This window comes from Colius striatus, chromosome 1, assembly GCF_028858725.1.
Source record: "Colius striatus isolate bColStr4 chromosome 1, bColStr4.1.hap1, whole genome shotgun sequence".
NCBI classification, from domain to species: domain Eukaryota; kingdom Metazoa; phylum Chordata; class Aves; order Coliiformes; family Coliidae; genus Colius; species Colius striatus.
Window position 1 is genome coordinate 35,348,517 of NC_084759.1, and position 21,799 is coordinate 35,370,315.

The 21,799-nt window shown below is 36.1% G+C and overlaps 1 protein-coding gene across 1 annotated transcript in view; it reads right to left on the reverse strand.

Annotated features, from left to right (window-relative positions):
- DIAPH3 (diaphanous related formin 3) overlaps nucleotides 1-21,799 on the reverse strand; it is a 229,055-nt gene that overhangs the window by 126,535 nt on the left and 80,721 nt on the right. Inside the window, exons 18-19 of the mRNA XM_062020493.1 lie at nucleotides 1,552-1,647; nucleotides 502-596 (exon numbers count right to left, since the gene is read on the reverse strand). Of these exons, the coding sequence (XP_061876477.1) occupies nucleotides 502-596; nucleotides 1,552-1,647 (191 nt within the window). The remainder of the gene's footprint in view (nucleotides 1-501; nucleotides 597-1,551; nucleotides 1,648-21,799) is intronic.

The window sequence follows — 21,799 nt, forward strand, 5'->3', positions numbered from 1 at the left end:
AAACTGTAGGGAAGAAAAGCATTCAGTGTGGTTGCCCCAAGGCAAGATTCCAGTATCGACTCTAACAAGACTGGGCAAAAAACCCAACCAAAAGCCAACACAAAAAACCCTCAGGAAAACCTCAAACCTTTTTCCCTAAGTTTTTGACCAGAACAACAAATTTGTGCTGATGAGACACGGGTAGAAACAAATTAAAGAAAAAATTAGTAACTAGGGAAGAAACAGAATATCTTACTCTGTTTGACTATATACACCAAATAAAATGTCAATTTAGGTGTGGACAAAATGAATAAAGAAAATACATAATACAAATTCATACGTTTTCACTAAAAGAAAATAACGTGACAAACATAAAAAACCCTACAGTTCACACTAAAATAGAAGATTCTTGCAGTGATTTATTATCCAGAAGTTTATGTAAAGAGGCTTTTTAGCTACAGGTTTCTATTTAACCAGCAAATTACCTTGAAATATTGGGATTTACAGTGTCATTCTCCTTACCTGAACCATAGATTCTGACAGCTGCGTTTCATCTACTTCCAATATCATCATTTTGATTTCCTCATAAGGCACTCGGAAAGAGCCAAGGAAAATAGCTAAAACAAAGATTCAATACATAATGAAGAAAGAAAAACAATAACAATCTTTTTTTCTACTTAAAAAACCCCAATTAAACAGGGTATCTACATTTACAGGTTAAAAAACCCCATGCAAAGTAATACCGATAAGACATAACAATTTAAAATGTGTTCTTAATTACTGTTCTAATTACTGTTTTAATTACAATTCCAGCCTTCTCAATTCATCTGTTAAGCGTAACATCCAGCATTACAGAAGACCTCCATAAGCAGCCAGTTACAAGTCTAGTCTGCAGGATAATCATTGCTGTTTTACTATCTTGTGCTGAGGTGACAATTCTACCTTTTTCTTCAAAGGTCTTATCAGAGATTTCTCTTAAAGCATCATGAGCAATCTAAACCATATAAATGGTTAAAAACTGAATTGCTCGTATAAATACTACTTAGTCACTCATCATAATACCATCTTTTTCTTTTTTATCTCTGCTGACATTTAGAAACCTAGTCTGTATAGCACTCCTCTCCACCAAAACTTTATCATCTTTATTTGCATATTATTGCATAATACTGAGTACTGTCTTCTTTCTATAAAACACATGAGAGATGGCCAGACAACCTCATAGATGTTATAGTGTTTTTTGCTGAGGAGGGGGGTGGGGAGGTGTGAGGGGCATGCACCAGGCAGTATTCCTTTAAGAATATATTGAAAAAAATAGATCATTAGATATATGGCTGCATACTTGTACTTCAATACATAAAAAAGAGAATAATCTCAGTCTTAAACAAGGGATAACCTTTAACAGTTTTCTGAGTATTTTTAAACGTGTTTCATTTGCATCAACTCACACACTTAGACATAACACCAGGATGCAGATATTCACACGTGCTTTAAACAAAAAGTAGTTACCAGGCAGTCACACAATAAAGAATGACATATTTATGGAACATTTATACAACATTAGAACCTACTTACACAGATTCTGTGCAATCTTTGGGTCCAAAACTTTTAATTCTTTGATTCGTTTCTTAATAGATTTCTTTTCTTCAAATTCATCCTCCTCTTTTTTTACTGCCAAAGTAAAACACAAATAAACTCTTAATTTTTAGAGAAAATGTTAATTAATTCAGAAAACATATTTGCTATCAAGAGCAGTTAATTCACAGGAAAAAAAGAACATAAAGAACATACAGTCAAAAAAATCAGAGGTTTTGCATTTATTTCTTGTATTCTCAAAATTTTTGCTCTTTAGTGCAATTTGTCCCCATGTTAGCCTTCTAGAACATTATATTTCATAAATATATAGAAACCAAATGAAGATGCTAATGTTAATTGCATGAATGGTCTGAGGCCACTAAAGTTCTATTTAAAATACAATGTAAAATACTTCAGTAAGCCTGGCCAGGTTAGTATCCTGAATTGGATTTTAACAAGTCTTAAAGAAGGTATGTCAATATGTCTCAACATCAATCAGTAATGAACCAAACGAAAATGTAAGTATTTTTGAGACTACTTTTGTCAAAATATATGCATAACAATTATCAAAGACCACTGGCTCACAAAAACTTAACTTTACCTTAAAACTGAAATGAGTATACACCTATTTTCCTTATCTCTTCCAAAGAGGTATATTTTGAAATGTATCATATAATCACCTTATTATAAAATACAACAAAGTGATTGTATAAACATACACGAACATTGCTGGAAACTTTGGCTTATTCTTTCTTTTCAGAAAATAATTCAGACAAATAGCATCTCCCAAATGCATGATGAAAGCTGATTTTTTTCTTATAATTCACACATTGTCATAAGAATTTCACTTAATACAACAGCATAAGTTTGATAATGTATTATTAAGAACCATTCCCATTTTTCTGCAAATAAAAAGACCAAAACCACACAAATCTTTCCTTAAATCCAAGCTGTCTGTCCTTTTTTCTGTTTTCTTCCATTGTTTCTTTCTTCTTCCCTCTACATCGCCCCCAGCACAAATCTTCAGTCAAATGTTATATATCCAATGTTATTACTATTTATCTAATCATCTATACTATTTCAGAAATGAAATTGTTTCCAAGCTTTTACAGTGTGATTGTTTCAAATGAACTTACACATGATTCAAATATTTGAGATGAGAAAATATAATGTATTAAAAGTATACTAGATGAACTCTAAAGGTCCCTTCCAACTCCTACCATTGTATGATTCTATATGCTCCTGACTTTAGAAAGAGATGGATATAGATTAAAAGTCTCATCAAGAAGATCTTTGACAAAATTAGATGTAACATGAATTATTAAGAGGTTGACATTACTTCTATTAATTTTAAGGGATATCTTTGAGAGTATGCAATTCTCAAAAAATGCTTTTCTAAGCACAATGAATTTTGCCTAAGATTGAGACACAGACTAAATGACCTTTTGAAGTCTTTGAGCTTTGTTGTCTAGCATACTACCAAACTAAAGACCTTTCATATGGATGGAAGGAGCTACATTCTAGTCCTTTCCGAGTTGGAGGAGACAAAATTTTGAATCACCTCCTAATTCACTTTTAATATTCTACACCTGCTAGGCAGCATGATGTCACAGTGCAGAAAAGAATCTGGTATTCTGAAAAAAAGAAATTACTGAGCTAAGACATAAAACAATCCTTAGAAGAAGGACTGATATCCAGGCTCCTAGCACACGGGTTAGAAAGCCACAATCCTTCTGTCTTTCTCCCCACCCTACTCATAAAAACCAGTTGGCCTTGAATTTCTTTTAGCACAGATTTTGTAGAAAGATTTGCATTCTTCTGTCTGCTTATTACACATGTGAAAGTAAAAGGAGTCCATTTTAAAGACGAATGTGAGAACTTAATACTCTGTTTTCAAAAGGAACAGAATGACATTTGAGCTACCAGATAAAAAAGAAATGATGACTAAAAAAGAGTCCTTACTGAACCCAGAAAGGCATGTCAGGCGTTATGGAACTCAGGGTCATGAAAATGTTTTCTTCTGCAAATACACACCTTAAAAGATATCTCAAATTTATTGCGTACATGCTGAAAGTGATTATTCCTAAAAGCATAATTTTGAGTTGCCTGTCAATGATAGATAGAATTGCAGATTCCACTAGAAGACCTAGATATCTTAGTAGCACAGCTTCTATGCTATCTTCATGCTTTACTCATTTGAATTACAATTAAAGTATGGTAATGCTTTATGGCTACCTTGGAACTTTTCAAAACATCATTTTACAGGAAGAAAAAATAATGTTAGTTTATTAGTTAATAGTTGCAAAAAAAGAAAAGTGAAATTATCTGTATTCATTAATTTACTTAAACTTGCCCCGATAGCCTTGAACTGTATATTAATAGAGGTTGAAATAGAAAAATAAAAATATGTTTGCCTTTTCCAGTGCTAGAAAGCAATATTTGTGCATTAAAAGTCCTATTACAGAGATAATACACAGATACACAAACACTATTTTAACTCCCAACTTTCTAACCAAGAAACAAAGCTGCAAATAAATTGACTAATTCTCTCTCAAATTTTCACTCAGGATTGGGCTATGTACAATGTTACAGCAATATTTAAGGTATCACAGCCCTAAGGAAAAATGTACAACCATAAAACATATTTACTTTAGGAGCTCATACAGTAAATGTATACAGTTAGACAATTCTGGAACAAACTACTGCAAACTTACGTGACACTTCTTCAGGAGAATTCAGGTCACATCCTTATGTAGTTGGCAGCAATAAGAAGCAGAGGATATGTATTACTTGTCTTCCCTATTGGAAATGTTTCACTTCCTAATGAAAACTCTAATATTTCTTATTGTCTCTAGAAATTTTTACCTCCTTTGCCTATTAACTTATAAGGGAGAACTCCAAAAAACAAACCATAAAACAACAATTAAAAAAACCACCCCCCAAAAAAAAATATAAGACCTGAATAGGTGAAGTAAATATCTAGACTAACAGAAAATCAAAGAAACAAGCAATTAGGTTTTTATTTGGCAAAGGCACTGGAGCAGGGAGGAAATTATACAGAAGACAGAAAATGGGAAACACGTGCTTACACTGGAATAAGAGAAAGCATCCCAGTGAGAATGGGCAGCTGCTGCAGAAAGGATATTACAATCAAGGAAAACAGATGTAAAACATTGTCTTGCTAAGAAGAGGAGAATCAGATCAGGGGATCTCAAAATGTAAAGACAACCCTCTCAGCTCCAGAAGTTGAACCACCGTATTAAATGACTAACTTATTCAACATCATGTCTTATTCCAGGTATTATAAAACTAAGAATGCTACATATGAAAAACTGTACAGTCTTTCAAGTTCTGTCTATATGCTACATCTGTGACACTGGAGGGCATATACATATCCCAGTACTACCTCATCCAATACTCCAACTGCTTTGCTGTCTCAGGCTGGGAAATGAAAAGCTAAAGCACCTTGAAACACACAGGATTTATCTCCCACCCCTCCTAGTTCTTTTCATTTCTGCAATCCCACATCCTTATTAACGTGACTCTGAATCTAATTGCAGTTGCCAGTGCACAGGCAGACAAATATCTCAAAGGACTTTTAGTTTTAGCTATTAGAAAGATTGCTTTTACTGCCTTCTTCAAACATGCATCCATATACACATTCAACTGTAGTCAACTAACTCCATCTGTGGAAATGACTTGACTGAAATTAGAGTCCTGAAGGGAGTGGTGACAGGACTGTTTTACAAATATAACATCACAGTTGGAAGCCTACAGAATGTGGATTGAATCCTACATAGCTACTCCATAGATCTCCAAAACAATTACATTCTTGGTAGGTGTCACTGAAATAATCTACATTCATGAACTGCTATCCACATTTCCATTTCTGCCACAGGTCTCGATATAATCTGCTACCCACAATCTGTGTAAGAAAAATCACGTCTGCGCATCTGCATGCTAAAGAAAATATGTATTTTAAAATATATCATGCTACTGAATAAAAACAAAATTCCCTTGAAACACAAGCTTCAAAAGGAATGTGCAGATCTGAATATTGTGTTTGAAACAGTCTGAATTCCTAGTTCAGATGAAACTTGAAAACTACAGTACATAGAAATCTGCAGAATACTCAGTGGTGTTATTTTGTCACTAAGTAACAGAGCATACAAAAAATCACGTAAGACCTTGCACCTTTCCTACTCTTTTAGCTAAGACAACACTCATCTTGTGGTCTGTCTTCACCGAAAAATGAAAGAACAAGCTTGGGATCAGTATGAGAGCAGATACCTACCTCATCTCTCTCTTTGAAGTAAATGATAGCTTATGTGCCATGTAGTAAGATATTCGACTGAAAGACTTGCATTCTTTATCTCTAAAAAGTTATCTGGACGGGATCTTTAACAGAAGAGGTTGTAGCTAAATAACAAATACTGCAAAGGTTCTTAATTATTCAAAGCAAAAATGTAGAATAACTTGCTACAAATCACAGAGCTACTGAGGTTGGAAGGGACTTCTGGAGACCATCTGGTCCAACCCTCCTCAAACAGGGTCACCTAAAGCCAGGTGTTATCATCTTCACATGCAGATTCCCTAAAGACTTTGGGTACAGACAATGTTTTAAATACTATGGAAAAGCTTTCACTCTCCATCTTATTTTATATGTACATGTATGTAAAATTTGAGAAATTAGTACGAATCTATTAACTGTGGTAGAAATATAAATAACGTTTCAGAGTTTTACCTGTCAGCTTTGAAAATTAAAATGTTTCCATTACTTTACATCTAGCTGGATTTCAGACTCCTAGAAAGTATAGGTAATTGCTCCTCTGTATATTCACTATAAAAGAAATGTGGAAAACACTATGCAAAGGTGCCAATGTATTCGAAGTTCCTGTTTATTCAGGTATCTATTTTTGTTGACAATTCCTTTTAACAGGTAACTCATCTCTTTGGAAAAAGTAGTTGCTGTAACAGTGAATATTTCTTAAGTTTTATCATTTGCTTTCTGAGCAGTTTGTAAAAAAGGGTCACTTGTTACCTCTCTCCAATATGTGTTCAGTCATGTCCCCATTTAATGTTGTTCTTATACTGATAATGCTGTCTAATTGTCATAATTTATGCATGCATCATGACAAGCCAACGTATGCTTCATGATAACTTAAACTCATGCATCATGATAACCTATTAGAAACAGTGGATTTTACCATACTTTCTCAAGAGTACATAAGAACTGGCATCACTGATAACAGCAAAGGTGCAAAAGTAATCAGGCATTTTATCTCTGACAGCTTATTGGCAAGGTAATTCAGACGAATATGCCTCTATAACCAGCTATTAAATACATCCAATCATTGACTTCAGATGTATACTGTCCCACATATATATATCTTAATACAAAATATCCATCCTATTAAAGTTACATAATTATAAAATCCACATGACAAAACAACTGAAGCATATATAGTAATAGTTGGGCAGTAAGTATATTTAGAGGTGTAATATATTGATAGTTTTCCTTATAAATCTGTGGAAAAAAAAATGGAACATCTTTTCAGACAGTTTCAGCACCTATCACTTTTTGTTCTAACACACTCCTTAATTTTCTGTACGTACATCAGATTACATTCACAAGAAGAAGTACTTCAGCTTAGAATCTTTACAGTTCCCAGCACATGCATCTCATTGAAGTATGATACAGTCATGGCATAACAAGGTGAACCAAGATAAAAACAAATCCATATGTAATTAAGACAGATATAAGGTCCTTGACTGCAAGAAGACAGAGAGTTAAGAGGTTATCTTGGTTTCAGCTGGGATAGAGTTAATTCTCCTCCTAATAGTGGGTACAGGCCTATTTTGAGTTTATGCTGAAAATAGCACAGGAACGTTTTGGTTATTGCTGAGCAGCATTTGCACAGTGTCAAGGCTTTTTCTGTTTCTCACCCTGCCCTACCACAGAGGAGGCTAGGGGTGCACAAGAGGCTGGGAGGGAGCATGGCCAGGACAACTGACCCCAACTAGCCAAAGGAATATCCTATACCATAGAACATCATGTCCAGTATATGAATTGGGCTAAGCAGGCCAGAAGGGGTAGACTGCTGCTCAGGCATCAGTCAGCACATGGTGAGCAAATTGCACTGTGCATCACAGAATCACAGAATCCTAAGGGTTGGAAGGGACCTTCTGGCTTTTTTGAACTCTTTTTCCTTTGGCTTTTCTTTCTTTTTCTCTCTCTCTGATATATTTCTTTTCATTACTGTTATTATTATATTTTATTTCATTTTAGTTAGAGAACTGTTCCTTCTTTCAATTTATTGGTTTTACTTTTCTTTCCCCACAGGGGACTGGGGGCAAGAGAGCACCTCCATGATGTTTAGTTGCTGCCTGAGGTTAAACCATGACACAACCATTCATGTAACAGGAACTAGTACAATTAACTGAATGTACTTGTGTTTGTGCTTCCACTCTTCTCTTTTATAACCACGAATGCACAAGTTTAAAGTTTACTGCTTTTGGGAAATCAGACAAGTGTCTGAAGTCCCTACTTTTTTAAAAGCAGAAATACCATCTCCATTTTACTGTAAAACCTAAGTGTTAGCACACTGATTAAATAGATTCTAAAAAATGTTAGTTAATTCATAAACTAAAGACATTATGCTCTCAAAATATGGCATATACAAATCAGAAAAGATCTTTTCTTAGTTATAATCTGAACACTGGCATGGCTCCATACTAGAACTGAAAGTTTTATCTAAGACTGATTTAACTCCTGAAATGACTTAAAACTTCACTAATTTTCGTGGGAGAGGAAGGGAAAAAGACAAGGTTGCGATGAGCTTTCTGCTACAATGGAGTTCAATGAATAAAGAAAAGCAAAACATACTGGTATATATAGCAGTAAGGGTATTTAGGGTCTAGTTCTGCAGTTTTCAGACCTCCTCATTTTTGGATATATTCCAACCATCAAGACTTAGCTATTTGGGTTTTACAAGGCAGAGCTGTCACTTGACAGAGGCTATCAAGAGTAGAGTAACAAGTAACAAGATCCAGACAGACTTGCACCCAAAGTGAGAACAGTTCATTCAAGAAGAACCATAATGTTACTTATTATCCTATGAACTGGAATGATAGCTGTCCAACTCCACTTTTTTGGGTCTAATATCTGAAAGGAGATAGAGAATCACACAAAAGTATCGGACAAGGAGCCAGCACGGGTCAGGTAAAGTGAGAAAAGGCAACAGAATGAGCAAAGCATAGTTAAAAAGGCAGTTAGAACCATAACTACACTGCTGCCTCCAGCAACTTTCATAAGAATGCCCTCTTGGATCAAAGGTCAACCTCTTCCAGAGATTAATAAGATGCACAGGAGTCAAGCATACACTTCTTTGCAAGTCTCCATATATTTGCTTTTCAGAAGTTGTCCAATTCCATAGCAAAATCTTTTTATGTAATACTCCTTGGCAGATTGTTCTTCCATGCATTTGTATAATTGCTTTTTACACCTAGGAAATTTTAAACTTCTACGAAGTCCTTCAGCATTTTTTATACATTGAACAAAGAAAGATTTCTTTTATTTGTTTTGATAATCTTGATCAGTTTTGCTGCACCTATACTATATATTTTATTTGTGAGAGGACAAAAAAAAAGGCACAAAGTACGCTGAATGTGGGCACAGCTTGAGCTTTTACAGTGACACTTTTATTTATTATTATTTTTTTCTTTCCTAGTATTTGCCAAAATCCTATTTGCTTTCAATTATTACTGAGACTGTAGGAGATTATATCAGTATATGAGTAATTTATTAAATTGTTAACTAATTCTACCCTTTATTAATGTTTATTTACAATATGTCGATTATGGGTATCAACTTTGCTAATCGTAGATTCTCACATTTGTCACCTTGCTTCCTTTCCTCTGATGCTGGCATAGGTTCAAATAATAGTTTACAAAGCACAGTTCATAGCTCAGCTGTTTCATCCTTCAGTTGCCTTAGAAGTCTGGTGTGAATACCAGCTGGTCTTAGCAATCTGTTACTGTCCACTTAATTGACCTATTCTAAAACTTACTCTACTGTGATTCATCCCCAATGCAGTGCTCCCCCCTAAAGAGCAATTTCAAGACAACTTCACTATTGGACAAACAGAAATCATTCTAAGCTTCAGCATTTGGAAGTAGGAAAAAAGGATGTTAAAGGGTTTTTTTTCCTATGGAAGACAGACGAGAAACAGTAAATCGCACTTATGTTGTGTTTTTATCAATCTCAATCCATGTTCAATACTCATTAGCATGAAAATTTTAAAATCTTACCATTAACTCAGCAAAGCATTAAGAATTAGAATAAAAGGTCCTTAGAATTTAAATAGAAGCGTATACGCTTATCTGAATGAGAGGCACTCCCAATATGTGGCTCCTGCTGTCTAAAGATTTTATGTAGTATAGTATATGTCAAATATCATTACTATGCTGCAGTATTTGAATTTGCCTAACTACACTCTGTTGTACTTTCCAAGTAAGAACACTAGTTTACCCTTTTTTTTAATTTACTACTAAACAATTCATTACTTTGCTTAACATCAAAACTCTTTCAACTTCACTAAACAGCTTCTAAAAGCTGGATAAATTACTTGTCTGTGGACCAAAGGTCAGGGTGTAAGCTAATTTTAGATCTCCTTACTGTATAACTTTTCAAACTTTCAAAATTTCTCGTTATTTACTTACAAGGATAAAAGACTTTTTTCTCAATTTATACCTTAGTTCACTACATTGTCAAAACTGTTATCACAATCATTAAGTTCAATTTAATACACATGTTTACAGTGCTTGAGTTTGTAAGACTGAAAGTCTGGACCAAACATATAGTAATTCAAGTCTTTTCATCTTCAGTTTCTCATACAACAATCACTTTCACTCAAGTTAGGCTTTTAATTCAAAAGCACACACTTTAACACACACTGAAACCTGATGACTACAGTTCTCTTTTTGCAGACTTTAGAACTTGCACTTAAAATAACTTTCAATGCCTGTATTACTAATGGAATTCTAAGCTTATGCATTGTAGATTCTTAAAAACAAAGAACCTGATAAAATATAGGACGTATTTTTCGAACACCCTTACTAGTATCCATTTCTGCTAACAATTCAACAGAAAACAGGTTGTAACAAGTAATTTCATAAGAAGAAAGCAAATTCACACTTAAGAGATATATTGGACAAACTTAAAAGTTACTTGCAAATTATTACTTGATCACTGTCTGATCCATAAGACCCTTGAGGTCATTTCCTACAATCAAACAAGACTTTGGGAACACAGAATTTGCAGGCCACTTCCTATGGCCACAAAACAATTTCTCATATAAAAAAGACAGAAAGTACAATTTATTTTTAAGCTGTAGCTCATAGATTCACAGAACGGTAGGTGTTGGGAGGGACCTCTAGAGATCATCTAGTCCAATCCCCCTGCTCAAGTACGTTCACCTCGATAAAGTTGCAGAAGAACACATCCAGGTGGGTTTTGAAAACCTCCAGAGAAAGAGACTTCAGTCTCCCTGGACAGCCTGTGCCAGGGCTCCCTCACCCTTAAAGTACAAAAGTTTTTTCTTATGTTTAAGCAGAACTTTTTGTGCTCCAGCTTATGCTCATTACCCCTAGTCCTGTCACTGGAGACAACAGAAAAAAGTTTCTCCCTAAATTCTGCAATCATCTTCTGTATCTTCTAAACTATCTTGTTAGAGCGATTATCTCTTGCCACAGCCTCTTTTGCTTACTCCCCTCAAAATCTGAATCAAGTTTTCCACTAGAAAAATTTCAAATACTAGAATAATTCAAATGCCTAAAATACAGAATTTTACAATTTTTCATCTGTGAATGACACAGAATAGAATGTAAAGGAACAAAGCAAAAAACAAATAAAGAGAACTCCAAAACTCAGCTTTCTAGAACAATGTACAGTAAGTAAAGTTTTTGAAATTGTCCTATATTTTTTTGAAACTTCTCCCATCCTCCACTTAAATTTGCTAAAAAAAAAAATGAAAACTATACCAGTTTGCAAAAAAATCAATGAAAAAAAAAATCTTATTCACTGAACTGATTTAATTGCAAAGAAAACTTCTAATTGTTCTTCACACATACACTGTGCAACACAAAGGAAAGACAAATTAGAATACTTTTAAAACTTGAAAAAAATAGACCTGATTCAGATATAAATAATAAAACCATGCAGCAATCACTGATTCCACAACTTTCAAACAACTCAATTGCTCTCTTCCTATATCTCTTGAGCCAATGTACCTCAAGAACAAAGTCCCTCCCAAATATGCAAGAAGACCAGGTTCAGTACCATCTGAGAAACCCGAACATACCCAAGTCTATAGGACCTGATAAGATGCATGCCAGAGTACTGAGGGAACTGGCTAATATAATTGGACAGCCACTCCTAATGATATCTGAAAAGTCATGGTAGTCAAGTGAAGTCCAGTGACTGAAAAATCAGAAACATTGTACCCATTTCTGAACAGGGTAGAAAAGGAAACCCTGTCAGCCTCACTTCTGTGTCACCTATCTGCACTTCTTGTAAGGCCTTTGATACAGTCCTCCACAATATCCTTCTAAATTGGAGAGATATGAGTTTGATGGATGAACTGTTCAACTGGTTGGATGGCCATATCCAGAGAGTAGTGGTCAGTGTCCCAATGGAGACTAGCGACCCTCAGGAGTCTGTACTGGGACCAGTACTGCTTAATATCTTTAAGGATATAGCAGGATAGAGCGCACACTCATCAAGTTTGGAGATGACACCAATCTGAGTAGCGTAGCTGACATTCCTGAGGGACAGAATGCTATCCAGAGGGACCTGGACAAGCTCTAGAAGTGATCCCACAGGAATCTCATGAAGTCCAACAAGGCCAAGAGCAAGGTCCTGCTCCTTGGTCGGAGAACTTCATTATCAATACTGGCAGCCCTAACAAGAAGGACCTGAGGGTACTGGTGGATGAAAAGCTGGACATGAGCCAGCAATGTGCACTTGCAGCCCAGAGAGTCAACCATATCCTGGGATGCATCAGAAGAAGTATAGACAACAGGTCGAGAGAGGTGATTCTGACCCTCTGCTCCACTCTGGTGAGACCTCACCCGTGGTATTGCAACCAGTTCTGGGGTCCTCAACACTGGAGGTTCTCAGACTGGATCTGTTGGATCAAGTCCAGAGGAAGACCACAAAAATGATAAAACACCTCTCTTATGGAAATAGGTGAAGAGAGTTTAGGTTTTTTAGCCTGGAGAAGAGAAGGCTCAAGAGAAACCTTACAATAGTGTTTCAATACTTAAAGTAGGCTTACAAGACAGATGGGGACAGGCATTTTAATAGGCCCTGTTGCAACAGGACAAGGAGTAATGGTTTTAAACTAAAAGAGGGAAGATTCAGACTAGACATAATGAAGGAATTTTTTATAATGAGAGTGATGAAGCACTGGAACAGGCTGCCCAGGGTGGTGGTAGCTGCACCATCCCTGGAAATATTTAAGGTCCCTTGGACAAGGTTTTGAGTAACCTGATCTAGTTGAAGATGTTCCTGTTCACTGCAGAGGGAAGCTGGACTAGAGGACCTTTAAAGGCCCCTTCCAACCCAAACTATTCTATGTTTCTATAACGCCACAGTATGCAGATGCAGCAGAGCACTGCTCATAATCCCTCACACACAGAGCTTTTCTGTTGGCTGAATATTCCCACCATTTCTGAAAAAAACTTCAACAACAGTCTAAATGACAGAAAAATTATCAAGAAAAAAACCAAAACAGCAAATAGTTTTCTACCAAAGTAGCATTGATCAGCCTGTGTAGCAATCTAATGAGCACCAGAGCTGGGCCAATCATATAATCAGGAGCAAGGTAGATGATTCAGGCCTCCTCCCTTCGGCATTAATGAACTGACTCATTACCATTCAGTTGAACAGAAGATGGCACAACATCTGAAAGAGGTTGTTCCACCATTTTTCTGACATTTTCTACTGACCAGTATACTTCCATCCGTAGAGTGAACGCCAAGAGCTAGTTGTCAGTTATGCTCTTTCCGTGCCCTAGTTCACTGCACAGTGACATAAACACTTCGGTCAAACAAGAAAGAAAATTGGACCCCTCCATCTAGTAGCACCAGATTCACTTGTCATTGAAATAAGTCACAAAATAAATTAATGAAATTGGCTATGACATTAAATTACAAACAGAAGTTACATGTTTTCAGTTAAACATTTGGTTTTGATTAAGGGTTGTCTCTCTCAGAATGGTACACTGTAATACCTTAATAAGGTAAACATTTTTCATAATTTAATGTTTGTTATTGTGAGATTTGAAGTTAATAAGTATCATCTACATCTACAGTGAAGCTGAAGACATACTTCTGACAGAAAAATGATTCCGTTAAAATCTCATCTCTTTTCTTTAAACTATAGTTTTCATTTCTCTTCCTAAATTCATGCAGTGTTGTATAGCCTTACCAGCACTCAGCTCTTAAAATCAGTGTTTTACTAGATATCCTTACAGATGAACAATACCTCAAGGTACTCACAAAGAAGTCAATTTATACTAGTTATTATGTGAAAGTCATTTCATCGCAGAACACGTATTGCACTATACAGTAGACTTTTGTAAGTCCTTTCACTGAACTCAGATTTTCAAAGGGTACTCTAAGTGTTCTGATGTTATTTTTAATTCTTCTATTAAACTCTGATCTCAACTTAAAACAATTCAAGATCTTTCCAGCAGGGAAACACTGGATTAAGCTTTCAATCTAATTCATCAAGTGACTGCATAAAAGGACAGGACACTGCAGCTATAGACACAGGAGAGTGGAAGGGCAAGAATGAGTGATCTGACATGAGGGACAAAAAAACTTACTAAGCTAACATTGTCACCTCACAGCACTGTTGTTGTCTCATGTTTCAAAAAAGTGAGGGCAGTGCCAACCTGACATGGGACTGATCATTAATTTGTGGGAAGAAACAGCAGTACATGGGACTCCAAACTGAAAGGACACAGGGAGAGAAGAACAAACTGGGATTAACAGGGTGAAGCTGGCATATCCTTAAGGAAACTGAATAAGGAAGCCGCAGTCAGCAGCGGACTGCAAAGTTACACAGGCAGCAGGGGACCAAGGATATCAGAGATATAATAAATATAATTTCCTCACATTGGTCCCAGAAGTATTTGAAAGCACCTGATGTACCCTGATGTAATGCCTGGAGATTGGGATGGGTTACTTCTATGAACCTAAGACGACACAAACACACAGTCAAGCAGCACTGTATCTCTAGATCTCCAAGATGATGGCAGTACACCAAATGGCAATGTGAATGTAGCAGCAGATTTGCAGATCAAACTCTCAGGTTCGAACCTTCATAGCAAGACTGCTTATTCATTCTTATGACCCCTGGAAGCCAGGAAGCAAGACAAGAAACAGCTAAACTACCAAGAATTTACCAGTCTGTAGCCTATGCTTGTTGTCACACACTACTGCTGTCCATAAACATCTGTCTTACACAGTATATGGAGACAGGAGAGAGAAGATTAAGGGAGGCAAGTCTATCCCCTGGAAATTTTTGCAACAGTAATACTAACTATAGTGATATCTAATAAATGTAAAATAAGAACTCTCATGGTCCAAAGACCAGACCACTGCTATATGAAACCACAACACATATATTTTTCACATTGTTAAGTCTACTTTAAAAATACTGACAATTTTCTTAAAGATGTATTCACAAGATTAGTGTGCCCGAACCTCTCTGATCTAGTTGATTGGAACCAATCTGCAGTTTAAATTTATTCATGACTAGTTTATACCTATTTCTCTTGGTTTAAACAGTTCCTTTCTGTCCTTAATGCTCTTCTAAAAGAGTGAGAAAACAACTTAGTGCTGCAACATGATCTTTGCTTTTTCTTAATTAAAGATTTCAAATCCTTTTAATCTCTTCACCTGATGATACAAGCAACTTCCATGCATCTGTGATTTAATCTATCTTGAGTCTGGGACAGTAGAGCTGAAAGTCACATTACAAAGCGTGACTTGTAAACATATTAATGACAATGCTTCCCTACTGGAAACACTTCCGTGAAATCCAGGATTTGTTCTGCTCATCTTTCCTTTTTTCTTTTTCCTTTTTTTTCTTTTCTTGTAAACAGCTGATACATACATACATATATATTTATATACACACACATACATGTACCTAAAACCAGGTAAAACCCATAGATTCTAGCATTAACCTAAAGTTCCTTCTTACATTGTTAAGTTTCAGGCATAAGCACCTCTTAGTTTAGGCTCCAATACCCTAACCACAAGGAAAGCTAATGAAATTCAACAAGGGCAAGTGTAGAGTCTTGCGTCTGGGAAAGAATAACTCCATGTACAAGTAACAGGTTGGGGAATGAACTCTTAAAGAGCAGTGTAGAGACAGGGACCCGGGAGTACTGGTGGCCAGCAGGATGACCATGAGTCAGCAATGTGCCCTCATGGTTAAGGCCAATGGCATCATGGGGTGTATTACAAGGGGTGGGGGCATAGGTCAAGAGAGCTTCTCCTCCCCCTCTAGTCTGCCCTTGTGAGACCACACCTGGAAAACTGTGTCCAGTTCTGAGTCCCTCAGTTCAAGAAGGACAGGGAGCTGCTGGAGAGAGTTCAGTGCAGGGCCAGAAATGATGAAGGAGTGGAGCATCTCCCTTAATGATGAAAGACTGAGGGAGGAGACTGAGGGGTGACCTCATTCATGTTAAGTATGTAAAGAGTGGGTGTCAGGAGGATGAAGCCAGGCTCTTCTCAGTCATGTCCAGTGATAGGACAAGGGGCAACAGGTACAAGCTCAAACATAAGAGGTTACAAAGAAACATAAAGAAAAATTTCTTCACTGTGAGGGTGAGGGAGCACTGGAACAGGCTGCCCAGGTGGGTTGTTGAATCTCCTTCTCTGAACACCTTCAAAACCCACCTGGACAAGTTCCTGTGTGACCTACTCTAGGTGGTCCTGCTCTGGCAGTGAGGTTGGACTACAAGATCTTTCAAGGTCCTTTCCAACCCTTAAGATTCTGTGATTTTGTGAAAGGCAAGTGCTAGACTATGACCTTACACAATATCAAATGCATCTGAATGGACTGGAGAAGTGTAAATTTACTTCAGACAGCCTTTTTCTCAAACAGTTTATTACCAGGTTTTCTGATTTCTTATGACACAGGTGCACTTACATTCACACTATTCTTTTCCAAACACCACTGGTACTATACCACTTTCTAAGTAGTCAGTCAGGTACTATAAGTCTCTGCAATAAAATATTACAAGATGCATGCTAGCAAGGCTACACAAAGGTGGCAAGAAACATTTTAATGATTTCTACAAAGCTTTAACCTAAGGGTTACAAGTTGTTCTTCCAATCTAGCTCTTGTTATTTCTCCGTCACTTTCCCCCTGCATCTCCATACTTCCTCCCAGCTTCAGACACAGACGCAATCAACTGTAGTATGCTGTCAAAATACCAGTTAGGCAAATATAGTAGTATTTAGCAACGTGGGAAAAGTATTGTTGAAATACAGAGAGGTGAAGTTACAGATTAAGGTTTTACTTTGTAGTTGATATATGTAGTATAAATATTTTGAGATGGCTTGAAATGCACTTAACTAGAACAAGTTCTTTCAGAATCTATGGACTTAAAATAATGGCAAAATCATCAATCATATTTATTTGTCTTGGTTCCCAAATTTCAATTATTTCTGTTTCTACTACTTATCCAGCTTCTTAACTGTGACTTCCCAACCTCATTTAACCTGAGAATGTTTCCAACTTCTCCCGTCACAAATTTAGTACTTCTCTTAATATATGCAACAAGTCATTGAGATTATTTAATAAATATTTCCAAAATTGATTCTTCAGAAACTCTAGTAATAGCCTCATAGTCCAATGCATCCTTTTTCGTTATTCCACACCTCCTCTTGAACTTAACAGTTCCAGAAGTCTGCAGCTAATCCCACTTTTCAATAATATTGGCACAGTGTCAGCTCTACTGCTGTCCAGAGGTTAAGTCTATCACATTTACTTTGCTTGGAAAAATTATCATCTTCTCAGAGAAGAAACCAAATTTTCTCAGCTGTCTGGCATAATTTGCTTTTCATGTGCTGAATCTGACACACATATCATTTAAAAAAAGAGAAATACATCTCTGTATCTTTGACTACGATTTTAAGAAAAACTGTTCAGTATTCCTGCATATCATTGGTATTGGATTACTGAATCTACAACACAAAGCCCTTAGTGATTTTTTAATTTATAGAAAAGATATTGTCTTTTTTCCCCGTAAAAATAAACATAAAACCCCTTCAGCATTCTCTTGCTATAACCACTGAATGACACGATTTCCCTGCAAACTTCACTAGAAATTGTGTACGCCATTCCTACTAAAAGTGATGATGTGGATTTATCTAAATGAACAAAGTAAAAGATCTATAACGCTCCACAGCGTAAGTTAAATTCAAAGTCCTTACCTGCACAAGCAACTGGAGTATTAGACTGAAACAAAATATGGCTTCAGCCAACATTTTTCATTGCCAAATCAAGAGCTGTCAATCAGCACATTTGTTTGCGTGGTCTCATTAGAGTACATTCCTTCAATCTCAACAGACATCGTACAGAATGCAGAGAGCGTAACTGTATCTACTTAACCTTCATCAACCAGCATTCATGCACCCTCATTAATTTTTTTCATCTCACTTGCAAGCATGACATGGCTCATACCACAACAATAACTTGCTGATAATTGCTTGAGACAACAGCTGGACAGGAACAGTGCAGAGGTGAACTTTCTTATAGATTATAAGATGCCTCAGTGAATCACAATTACTTTAAAAAGTCATCTGTCCTGTGCAGCAGCTTTGAAAAGACGACGTTTTATTAACAACTAAACATTAACAACTAACACATTTGAGGCTTTAATGACCCAATGGCATTCCTAAGACAGGAAATTCCTCCAGATCACATGACAAATATTGAAAAGTGTGAGCTCACAGCTCAGCAGATGTAGTATTTATGAAATTGCCATGTAATTTAAATTGAGTCTTAGCTTGCCATTCATTATTACCTAATATAAATGCTAATAAAAAAACAAGAAAAATTTCTACAACTCCCAAATTCCCAACCATCTTTACAAAACTCTCTGATGGTAACTTTACTGTACTCCTTTGAAAGAAAATCAGTGTCATATTTAGGAATGTAACAAAATAATTCAGATGAAGTACACAATGCCAGAACAAACCACAAAGGAAAGCAACTCTATATATAATAGTTGCATTCCATAACAACTTAAAGGAAGATAGAGCTGTTGGTTTTCTAACCAGAACAAGTGCTATCCTCCAATCTTAGTCTCCCTCTAAATGTCACATATAATTTGCTGTAATTGAAAAAAGATAGTATCAGTGGAAAATTCAAAATATATTTGCTTTTTTATATCAAAATATTATACACACCCAGTCCAGATTATGGTTACTACAATGCACTGATTGCAAAAAAAAATGCAAAACAAACTTACAAGGTAACTTATACAAAAAAGAAACCGTTCAAAAAAAAATCTTTCAGATGTCTATCTCTTTTAACAAACTGTTGTGTGCTGATAAATGTTTCCTGTCTCTTCGGTGCTGCACTATCTCTTGCTTTTCCTGCCCTAAAACTCAACCTTTTGAAAATAAGAGAATAAGTTTCTCTACTTTTATCTCCAATACCTAAGAAAGTTATTGAGATGGAAGTGCTCTATTTCAGAAAGAAAAAAATCTCCATATCTAGAGAAAAATTATTTCTAAAATATTATTCAAAATATTATTCATTGTTAGAAGGCTGCCTTCATGATAAAAATGTGTTTTCTTTTTATTATTTAGTCACAGATCTCTGCAAAAATTACTAGGGTTTTTTTTTTTAATATGAGGGGGGTTGGACTAGATGATCTCTAAAGGTCTCTTCCAACCTCTACCATTCTATGATTCTATGCTAAAAGGAAAGTAGATTTTCAATATCAAGTCTGGCTTCAGATGCAGAAAAAACCCTGCAGTTACAGGTCCATGAGAAATCTATATCCTGACCAAATTCTTCACTTGAATACATGTCACCAGTTAAAGCATGGGACTGCAGCAACAACTAGTGATGTAAATGTACACAGAGGGTAATAATCTAAAGAATTATATTTTTTAAATTGTACTTTAAAACAGAAAAACAGATTTAAATTAAAATTTCCCACTGCCATAGGAAAGAGTATGCATAATGACAGTATGGGAGACAGAGCAATGTGTCTCTTCCAAACAGAGTGTTGGACAAGTGTCATCAAAACCAAACAAAACAGAAAGAGAGACAAGAAGATCTAGTTTTCTTTTCTGCGTAAAAACAACCAGTAGCAAGTGTCCTTCAGCAGACAGGAAAGATTTCAAGTAGTTTAAAACAAGCTGGTTATTAATGGATTGTTTTCTGCAGCATCTACCTCTCAAAGGCAGCCAACATGGAGTAAATACTGTAATATCTGTATTACTTTGAGGAAAAAAAAGTTGTTTTTCAGTAAGTGAAATTGCAATCCAGATTTATGTATGCAGTTACAGTTTCTAGCACAAGCGCACAAGTATACCACAGTATTTTTTCCACTGCTACTTCTCAAAGTACACAGCAAGGCAACACGTTCTTTTCTACATGTCCTTCCCCAAAGATGGGCATGTTGTCATACAAACACAGTGCATGATCTTTACCTTCACTCTTGCAAATTCAGAAATATAAAGGTTACATATATACACACAGATAACACATCTCAATGAATTCCATTTACTGACAAGTAATCTCTCTCTTTCTCAAACAGTTGTTTACATAGGCGTTCATACTGTGGGCAATGAGATGCTCTAATCATACACCATCATTTACCTGGAATAGCATCCTGGAGTTTAACAGAATAAACATCACTCTTTCAAAAGCAATATGATGCATAGAGATATCAGCACCAGAGTAGCTGATAAAAGCACAAATGTGCTTGAAGCAACCAGAAACCACGTTATTATCATAAAGATCTTTCCATATAGCAATCAATGCTTATTCATCCTAAATCCCACCCATTTCCCTTGTAACGTTGCCTGATGCATCTGCAAATGAAGCTTTCTTGAGGTTCTACGATCTAGAATTTCACACAGTCAAGACAGATGGGTTGCAAGCATGCTGTTTTGTTTTGATTTAACCTGACCAACATATGGCAAGAATGCAGAGGTATTAAGAAATCTCCATTTTAGTTGAAGGTGCTTTTCTTGTGGGTTTCTTGGTGTTTGGTTGGGGCTTTTCCCCAAAAATTTGTCCATTTTACTATCTACTTAAGCATTGTTTATTAGTAGTTCTTATACCTACATTTCTAACGCTTACTCTAAAAAGAGTAAATTCAAAAGGTTCCTGTACTTCCCATACTTATACTGGAAAATGGAACTGTGAACAGCTCAATGCTAATTGTGTTTTAGGAGAAGGTTGATGCAGTTCCAGGAGAATTATTTTCTCCTTCAGGGCTCCATTGGACTTCAAGTGCATCCAAAGACACAGCCAGATACCCATCATCATTTTACCTGGACAGATTTTGGGAAAAAATTTCAGGAAGAGAGTACACCAGAAAAACACACAGCACAAAAAACCCAAAACAAAGGTATAGATGTAGGTATATAGTATCTGTGCACTCTGGATGGATAAACCTTTCTCTAAGTATAAAAGGAATAATTCTGCACAAGTAAAACAAAACCAAGTATCATGGCACTATCTGTACAATGGCTCAATGTTACCCAAAATCAAGAGCAAGAATAGGAGAATATCATGTATGCACTCTGAGAATTTTCTGGTTTCTGCCTTCAGAAAGCAAGATTTCTACACATTTGCAAACCATAAACAAACAAACAAACATCACTTCAGGCTGTCAGTATTTCTCTTGTACTCCACTCTCTCTCTTCCACTAGCACAGAGGTGCAAAACCCTGACCAGCTCCAGGAAAGAAAGTGATCTGAACTGTGACTGCAGCGAAATACACTGGTCTGTCTTAGTTAGGCTGGATGGAGATGCTCACGGTTAAGACCATGAATCCGTGGAGAAAAAGTTCTTTCATTTCCTTTTTTGTAATACACATTAGAGAACTTGGTTCATTGATGATGTATTCAGGCTAAGAAGAAGAGATACTTTGTCTAACAAAGTATTAAGCACACCACATTTTATAATTGAAGTGGG